We start from the raw sequence: 10,073 nt of genomic DNA on the forward strand, positions 1-10,073 counted from the left end.
CTTTCATTTAAAAAGTATTTTATTCAATGATACAGATGCAAAAATATGAACATGAATGAGGGCAAACTGGAAAAAGGTAAAAAGCAGGATTACATACAAAAACATTTGATAAATTACAGTTAAATTCAAGTAACACCACCGTCTCATCTCCCATCACATTGTCTGCTCAGCAGTGTGTCATTGCAGCCGTTATGGACAACTCTGAGTCATTTTGTTTAAATACACTCATCAAAGTCTGTTTCTGGCTCCACAGAAAACAACAATCGCCTCCTGATTACTGAGAAGATTTTTCTGCTTCACTGCCTCTCTTCCAGCGGCTGCTTCCACACTTACTGCTTTATACTGAAAAGTGTGACAAGGAGAGCAGTGGTGCGCGTCTCCGTTACACAACAGATCTCTGAGGTCGTGCTCACACAGTGAGTGTGTTTCACAAACAGTGGCTCAGTCACTCTCTCACCACAGGCTTCACATAAAAAGCATCTCTGTGCTACATCTGAACATTAAACTCAAGCTTTTTCCTCTCTATAGGGGAAACTAAATTGCAAAATGTCCCAAGAAATGTAAACGAGCATGCACTTCAGTCACATGAAATTAAACACCAGGGGGGTATTTTATGTTCAAACTCTGAGTATGTTTGGGCTCAAATAAGGAAAACTCTGTGAAAGCAAGGTAAGTTATACTCCAAGTATATCACCATGGTAACATTCTCCATGAACTGAACCTGCTCACTGGCAGGTTTCGTATAAGAAACCCTGGGTTTCTATCTGGCTCCGCCCACCTGAACACCAGTCAGTCATGGATTGTCTGTTCATTCCAAAGCCGATCAATGGTGAGGCTCAAATAATTAGAGGTGCTCTACGCCACGAAAGGTGTTTCCGTCCAAGACTGGATTTTCGACAGCTTCTTAAGGAACGGATACCAATAGTGAGGATGCAGGAGGCATGGTTAGCATCCTTGTTGTAATTCATGAGCGAAAAACATTTTGTCTCTTTTTAAATCATTATTATTATCATAAAAATGCAAAGGAGAAGGCTTTTTAAAGACTACATGCAAAGAAAGGTTGGACGACTGAGACTGATTAACATTTATATCAACACGTTAAAATTCAATGAAAATGCTCCTAAAGACTTCAACTAATGTTGTCAAATAATGTTGAGGTAGTGGTAAGCTAGTGTAAAAGGGCGGGGCCAGATGCTAAAGGAGCCAATCAGACCTGATCTCTGAGTGAGAAATGATGACTGGAACTACACTAAGATTAAAGAATTGTTAGGATTAAAAATAAGTTCATTTTTCAAAGACGAAAACTATGACTAAATCAAAGCCACTCAACTCAAAACCTCCAGCAAGTCTTTGGCGAATCTGTGCTACACCTTCTTATTCACAGTAGCTTCATGTGACAGCGTATATTAGTACAAGCAACAGTAAGATAAAAGTGGGGGCTGCAGAATGACATCATCATCATCAGTGAAGAGTGGAGTTGAGCCTGAGGTGGTACCTCTGCTTTAGATGAGGAGGGTAGGTGTTAGTGGTGGAGGTGATGGTGAGCTGCTGCTGCTGGACAGACTGGATCCCAGTAGCATCTCCTTCTCTCGGAGCAGACAGGGACCAGTGAGGTGCTGGCTGTGGGAGTGGAAGAGACGCAGGAAGGACAGGAGGAACTGGGCCAGCCACAGAGACGTCACAGCCCACAGAGACGCCTGAGGACACAGCAGCACTTCCATTAATCTAACATTTGAAACTGCCTCTGTGTGCTATACCTGCCGAATCTTCTGGTTTGCATGTTCTCCCTGACCAGGGCTCGAGACTGCGACCAAAATGGTTGCATCTGCGAGTATTTTTTCAGTGTGCAAGTGAAAATTTTATTTGTTCGCATCCGTGCGAGTGTGTATGGGTGACCGTATTTTGGACGGAGCGGCTGAGCACCTTGTCACGTCCGACAGAGTGCACTTCTCGCTCTCTCTCGCGCCGCGGGTGAGGAGACGGTTTGCACTCACGCAACATGGCTGCGGGTAATGCAACGGTGAATGTGTTGAGTATAAACACCAATGTGCTCCTTTGGAGTGCATGCGGTCCGTAAACGGACCAGGCATAATGAGCCCTTCACTGAGTGCACGCTCACATTGAAAGCAGAAGGAAAAAGGAAGAACGTGCCCAGCACCGTGATAGAACATACACACATCAGAATCAGCATGGAGGGACCAGAACTAATGGACTATGATGCCAGGCCAGATGATCAACTGTGGTTTTCCCAGGGCAAGGGTCTGCAACCTATGGCTCTGGGGCCTAATGTGGCCCTTTGACTTATTTAAAATTGCTTCCTATAGCTTTAAAAAAAACTATTGAAAAATAGTTACTTTTTTACAGAGGCTATTAATGAATTAATGACAAATAAAATCAAGATATAACAATTTCTTAACCTAAAATAAATCACGTTGTGCAATGACTCAGCACATTCCTACTTCACCTCCTGCAACATCTCCAGACCATCAACTTTCCTGCACCTGTGGCTAACCTTAAGTTTTAAATCCCTGGTAAGATAACTAAACCAATAAAAACACTATTCTGGAAGAAAATAGAGATTTTAATTGTGTGGAAACAGATTCATTTAACCACCAATGTGTGGTTAAATATGTATGTTTTATGTGTGGCAAGAAATGAGAAATTAGCATGTGTTGATCAAATGATCATGTGTTATTAAATTCAAGTTACTTTTTGTAGCCTTTCAAATACATTAACTAAAAAAATCTTCTTTATAAAACATTGTGTTTATGTAAACTGAGATATGTAAGGATTTTAAGATGCAAGATACTGTTTTATTTATTGATGTCAATTTTATTTTATTGTTTTAACTGTTTTTAAGTTTCCATTTACATGATAAATATAAATCAAATTAAATCAAACATTATTCGATATAATTTTAACTGTATATAATTTAATACACTGTATTGTCTTCATTGAGAAGGTATTTTTTTGCCTCCAGGAGGACTTTAATCCAGGTGAGATGAGGTTAAATGTTTCCGTGTAGAGTAAAGGTTGCAGACCCCTGACCAGGGGAAGAGGGTTAGGAGACCCCACTATAAGAGCCTCAGAATTTAATTCATGGGGTGAAGCAATGCAGATGCTAAGTTGGTTATGCTACTGTTAAGGTAATTCAAGTACAGCCTTTCTGCAAAATAAAAAAAAAACAGAATACATGTAACCTGTTGTTATGCTTTGCTGTTATTTAAAACTTTTTGTTACATCTTATTTTAAAATTATATAAACTAAATTACCTGTTATTTCAGCCACTGCTTGTTGCAGAAAAACTTAATATTGACACTAAAACATTAAAACATTTTGCAAATACATCTTGAGTCTTTGTCAATCTTAACTTCATACAAAACTACGGTACGCCAGTTAAGTCAACTATTCATCAGCATGCGTGGCTATGCTGTAACATACTTGAAACTTGAAAATACCCATAGGTTAAGGTGGAAAGGAAATTATAATTGTAGTATACATGTAGATTACTTCAAAGACAGGATGAAACTATGGTTTCAATAGAGCATTGCATCAACACTAGCACCAAGTCCTAATCTTCCAGGTTTAAGACTAAAAAGTTATGCATGTGCTTAAAAAAGGTGCAGAAAAGCAATACTTAGTTGTCACTAAATTACAAACATTTTCCTTTAAAACAGTGACGGGCAAACCACATACTGTATGACAAAATACCTGTCATTTGTAGCAAATTTAATGAACATTTGTTGTACTTTATGAGTGTTTCCTACCTGTGCCAGACTGAGGTCAGTGTAGAAAGAGGAAGTGTCCACATCCAGGTGAAGAGCAACCAACTGGGAGTCTGCACAGCTGAATCAAAGGAAGGAAAAAGATCCTCAGTCAGAAAACAAGCCGTCACAGTTTTACAGTCTTAAACAAAGTGATCGATGTACCGTCTTCCAGCTAACCCAAATTTGGCATAATCAGGAACATCTCCAGCAACAAAAAGGTGAGGTACCTGTAAGGCCGCATGTTGTTGTTGGTTACAACATCACACCAGGAGCTGAATCCCAGAGACATGATGATACTCGCGCCCCCGGAAAGGAAGAGGACGCACACACTGAGCAGCACAGTGAGGAATGATGAAAACAAGTTGCTGGATGAGAAATAACACAACCACAGAGCATCATTACACATGATTCAATCACTGTTTGTCAGATTCAGACACATCTGATTTTTAATCTACTTGTACATCATGTCTCAGACTGATAACCCGTCCTGGATGTACCCTGTCTTTGTACTTGTTATGTTATAAGTGAACTTATTCATCTTGTTGATACAAGCAGAGAGGCACTGGTGAGTAGAAAAAGCAGGGTTGACATGCTTGTTTATTTTCCCAGCTCCACATTTTACAACTATTTGTCTCAAGCTACAGCTGACTTTGCAGCAGCAAAACATCAATCAATCTTTTATGTCTGCTTATGCTGTTCAGGGTCACAGAGCTTCTGTAACTGTCATATATATATAAATATATACAATATGTGTGCACATATATTAGGATTTACATGATCAGGATTTTTGGACCGATCAGTGAGTTTAAAATAAACGATCACTGATTCAATCATATGAATTCAGGTTGGTTGTTTTAGGTATCGATCAAATTCCTTTGGTACTACCTGATACAGATTCACAAAAAATCAAATGGTGCCATGTTTCGGGACCTAAACGCAGCTTTGTGACTGTGAGAGAGTGGAAGAGCTGAAGTATTTCCATACAGGATCTGAACATAACATTTGCTTTCAGTCTGTGGGTGCGTGCGCCCTTTAACTGCAAATGAATGCCCTAGTGGCTCGACCAGTGTGCGGAGTGAGGGAGCGTATGTGAATGGAGCAGATCGATTATAAGCTGGATGCCATTTTTGAGTGATTGGCAAAATAAACGTTGCAGCTGTTGAATTAACCAGAGTCCCATGTCATACTCAATGACTGCTGTAAAGCAAGGGAAATAACCCCCAAACTGAGGATAGCTTCAGCCCCCAGAGCGAAGTTAACTCTTCCGACCACGGTCTGAAAACGAGACAATTTTTGTGTTTTTTACGTGTATCGCCATCAGCCGATGCGGGCTGCTGTGTTCGCCGATCCGCATTATTTACAGAAAGCAGAAATATTTTTTACTTGTTCTTGTTCTACATCACCTGTTTTTTTACTTGTCGTTCTACCTCACCTTAATTAATTTCAATAAATGTTCCTTTTTTAATTGAGACTCATACTATTTGTTATCATTATTGTGTAATTTTTATGATGTAAATTGAGGGAGCAAAAATAGTATCGGCTGCAAATATCGTATCAGTATCAGTCATCGGCTAAGGCTGATGGAAAAAAAATCGGTATCGGCCCAAGGCAAGGCAAGGCAAATTTATTTGTATAGCGCATTTCATACACAGGGCAACTCCAATGTGCTTTACATGATAAAACATTCAACTGTTTAAAATCTATAAGAACATTTAAAATCATCAGTAAAATCAATTAAAATCATCAACAAACACATTACATCAACAACGTGACCAAAAATCTCTCTCTCAATCATACGCAGTAGAGAAAAAAAGCGCCTTTAACTTTGATTTAAAAATGTTCACATGTGATGCTGACTTCAGCTCTTTGCAGCATAACAACTAAAAGCAGCATCACCATGTTTACTGTGAGCTCTGGGCTCCACTATCTGACCTGTGTCCATAGATCTGAGAGACCTGCTGGGTTCATGCCTGACTAACATGTCACTGATGTATTCTGGACCAAACCCATTCACAGATTTATACACCAGCAGCAGAACTTTAAAGTCTATTCTGAGGCTGACTGGGAGCCAGTGTAAAGACTTTAAAACTGGAGTAATGTGCTCTGACCTCTTTGTTCTGGTTAAGACCCGAGCTGCAGGGTTCTGAGCCGGCTGTAGATGTTTAATGCTCTTTTGGGGGATTCCTGTCAGAAGACCATTACAATAGTCCAGTCTGCTGGAGATAAAAGCATGGACCAGTTTCTCCTGATCTTTATAAACCTTTCACTCTGGAGATGTTCTTTAGGTGGTAGAAGGCTGTTTTTGTGATAGATTTGATCTGACTGCTGAATGGAAGATCTGAGTCAATCAGAACACCAAGGTTTTTGACTTGGTCTTGAGCTTTTAAAGATTGAGACTCAAGGTACTCGCTGACAGCTGTCCTCTTTTCTTTGTTACCTAAGACAATCACCTCCATCTTATCATGATTAAGTTGAAGGAAGTTTTCACTCATCCAGCAGTTTACTTTTTCTAAGCAGTCACACAACACCTCAATGGGACCATAGTCATCTGAGTTCAGTGATAGATATAGTTGTGTGTCATCTGCGTAGCTCTGATAATCAACCTTACAGTTCTGTAAAAGTTGTCCTAAAGGAAGCATATAAAGGCTAAACAGAAGAGGTCCAAGAACAGATCCCCGAGGAACCCCACAGGACATTGGTAATCTGTCAGATTCAAAGTTTCCAATTCTTACAAAAGAACTTTGCTCCTCCAAGTATGATTTAAACCATTGGATTACTTTTCCATTTAGTCCAACCCATGTTTGCAATCTGTGCAACAAAATTGTATGATCTACAGTGTCAAATGCAGCACTTAGATCCAACAGAATGAGAACAGATACTTTTCCTAAATCAGTGTTCAACCTTATGTCATTGATCACTTTGATAAGAGCAGTTTCAGTGCTGTGATGAGAACGAAAACCTGACTGAAATGTATCAAATATTTTGCTGAATTTTAAGGCCCTAAAAAAATCCATATTGGTTTATCCCTAGACGAGACACGGGAAAGCTTAACACTTTGCACGCACAAGAGCGTCATGGCTCCGCTTTTAAAAATGCGTTGCGGACCGAGCACTTGCAAAAAACATGGCAGGTCTTAATGGGAGCTAAACCATTTAATTAAGTCCCTGAACAGCAGCAGTGTTGACTACAAGAGAGTTGGAGATGAATCAGTGGAGGCAGACCACGCTGGAACTACATGAAGCCTCCATCAGCATTAGCATTAGGAGCAAAGACATATTTCCTGACTGTGGCATCGCAAAACCCGCTGTTGCTTATCGTCCATATTCACAGGTGCACAGCGGAGGTTAGGCGCATACACACATGCGCACACACACAAGCTTCTGTGTCCACCATCGCCCTGAAACAAACAGAAGTCTACGGTATGAAAGAAAAAGTAAATAGGAGAGCATCGCTCCACTCTAGGACTCTCCCTTTAACTTGCTCGGGCTGAACAAAGTTTTCTTTTTTTGCGTTGCCATGTCTGCCCTAACCCTTAGCCTTCATTAACCGAATCCCTAACCCAGGGGTCTGCAACCTTTACTCTCAAAGGAGCCATTTTACCTCATCTCACCCCGAATAAAGTCCTCCTGGAGCCGGAAAAATACCGCCTCAATGTATACAATACAGTGTATTAAATTCTATACAGTTAAAATTATATAGAATAATGTTTGATTTAATTTGATTTGATAAAGTAAATGGCAACTTAAAAACAGTTTAAAATAAAATAAAATGAATTGACATAAAAAAAAAAATAACAACAAAACCGTGTCTTGCATCTTCAAATTCTTACGCATTTCAGTTTACATGAAGACAATTTATATAAATAATGTTTTTTATGTTAATGTATTTAATGTATTAATGCATGATCATGTGGTCAACGCATGCTAATTGCTAATTTCTTGCCACACATAAAGCATGCATATTTAACCGGCACATTGGTAGTTAAAAGAATCTGTTCCCACACAATTAAAATCTCTGTTTTCTTCCAGAATAGTTTTTTTGTTGGTTTAGTTATCTTACCAGGGATTTAAAACTTAAGGTTAACCACAGGTGCAGGAAAGTTGATGGTCTGTAGATGTTGCAGCAGATGAAGTAGGAAGGTGCACAGCGTGATTTATTTTTAAGTTAACAAATTTTTATATGATTTTATTTGTCATTAATCATTAATACCCTCTGTAAGAAAATAACTCTTTATTTCAGTATTTTTTTTAAAGCTATATGGAGCCATGGCAAAGGACTCAAAGAGCCACATGAGGCTCCAGAGCCGCAGGTTGCAGACCCCTGCCCTAACCCCTTCCCAACCCCACTACATCCCTCCACCTGACCCAAAAAATGCCAAAATAGCTCCAAAGATGTAATAATTTAGTGAATTACACTTAACGACAGCCTTCATGCCACCATTTTCATTCTAATGACAGATAATGACAGTGTAATATCAGCCTTATGTATAAAACTTCAAGTAAAGTGTTAGCGAATAATGTAATGAGACTTTGAAAACATTATGCACTTATTTTTTTATCAAAACGTACACCCAATAAATGAATAAAATATGTCTAAAATAATAATGCCGATATATGTATATCATTTGAAACGTTATACATCTAAACAAGAATCTAGAGTTAAAAGGTCCACTTTGGACCCATTGTCTGGCCGAAAATAGACCGCGGGCTGTATGTTTAAGACAAACGACCTAGTCGTGCTTTACTTCTAATGCTAAAACATGCGCATCCATATGGATCGGTGGTGACGATGTAAACATGTGCAATGTGCGTGCATGCATGGTGGAGGTGACCCACTCGTCGTGTCTTCCATGCAGGTAGAGCAGACCCCTCCAGCACTGAGCGGCTCCGTACAGAACCGTGAAGATCCCCACGAAGGTGGCGAACTGACAGGCGGCCGGTGGGCCCCACTGATGCAGCACCAGCCTCGGCTCCTCCCCGGCCGGCTGTCCGCTGCTCCAGTATCCGCTAGAGAAAAGAGCGCAGCGGCCTTTGAAGGCAGAGCCGTTCAGAGCCATGGGGACGACCAGCAGCAGCCCCGCGGCCACACACAGGCCGTGAACCGCACAGTGAACCAGCAGCAGCCGCCGGTCCAGCTCCATGTCCACAGAATACCCGAACTCAGGTCAGTCACAGTCACAAAGCAGAGGAAACACTTCAAAGTGAACTCATCTCTGGGTGTGTCCCGATGCCCCGCCCCCCCAAGTAAGATAGTGGGAGGAGCGGTGGTCGACACGCACGAGCCGCACGTACTCCCAAGAAAGAGAAGAGCTCTCACTCCATCACACATCCAGAGACCACAATGCACCTCACAGTCACACTAAAAGCCCCACTGAAGTTAGAACATTAAAATTAAAATACAAAATAACAACTGATTAAGGTTATATTTTTCTTTTCTTTTTTAAATTGTATTTATTAAAAACAATCCATAATACCACAGAAATAAACGTACAGTGCAGGAAAAGGCAGAAAGCTCAAAGAGCTGAAATGATTATTATTGTTTTTCAAATTAAAACAAAAACACCACACACAATCTCAAACAACTGTATTCTATACTTTCACTTTCTCAAATATAAATCTAGTTCAAATAAAAAGCATTATAAAAATACCTGAGCTGGCACATATTGTCACTTAGTGCACTATTTCTGTCAACTCTGCATTTGTAACACTGTATAACAAATATGATTTAAAAAAAAAAAAAACAATTTCAGAGAAAAATGTCTCTGGGGTTGCCAGAAATTTGTGATATAAAAATGGGGTCATGGATGGAAAAGGGTTGGGAACCACTGCTTTAGCCCAACTTCCCTTTGTTTACCTTGTACAATTTATTGTTAGTTCTTTATTTTCAATTGTATTTTCTGTAAGTAGACCTACACTTTCCATTTGTCACTTCATTTTGTTTCCACATCACACGTGAAGGTTATGACAATATATTGTCTGTATACAAACTACTTCAATCCTTATTTCCATAGTGTCATTATACAGTAAAAGACATTATTGTCACTTTTTCAATTCAGGATGTCAAAGCAACTTATCAAAAAATATCCATGTTGATCCAGAATGCTGTAGCAAGAGTAGTGTACTGTAACTGAGTGATCTCACTTTATCAGTAGATAATAAACATATATGTATAAATGAAGGGAGGTGTCCGTCCCAGAGATATATAACCATGTTAAATACCAAGATCGTCTGAGAACAGCCACCTGGGCAACTGCTACAACAATCGGTTTGTATAGAATTTCTTCACAAACTGTCATAATCATCTCAG

The 10,073-nt window shown here is 39.8% G+C and overlaps 1 protein-coding gene across 1 annotated transcript; it reads right to left on the minus strand.

Moving 5' to 3' along the window:
- Nucleotides 1–8,978, minus strand: LOC114471453 (transmembrane protein 179-like). Its single transcript, XM_028460276.1, has 4 exons — nt 8,603–8,978; nt 3,995–4,132; nt 3,768–3,846; nt 1–1,697 (listed from the first exon to the last, which is right to left on the minus strand). Exons 1-4 carry the CDS (start codon nt 8,905–8,907, stop codon nt 1,503–1,505), a joined length of 717 nt encoding a protein of 238 aa, XP_028316077.1. The 5' UTR covers nt 8,908–8,978; the 3' UTR covers nt 1–1,502.
- Between the last annotated feature and the right edge of the window lie 1,095 nt (nt 8,979–10,073).

The sequence above is a fragment of the Gouania willdenowi genome, chromosome 10 (genome assembly GCF_900634775.1).
Source record: "Gouania willdenowi chromosome 10, fGouWil2.1, whole genome shotgun sequence".
Classification (NCBI taxonomy): domain Eukaryota; kingdom Metazoa; phylum Chordata; class Actinopteri; order Blenniiformes; family Gobiesocidae; genus Gouania; species Gouania willdenowi.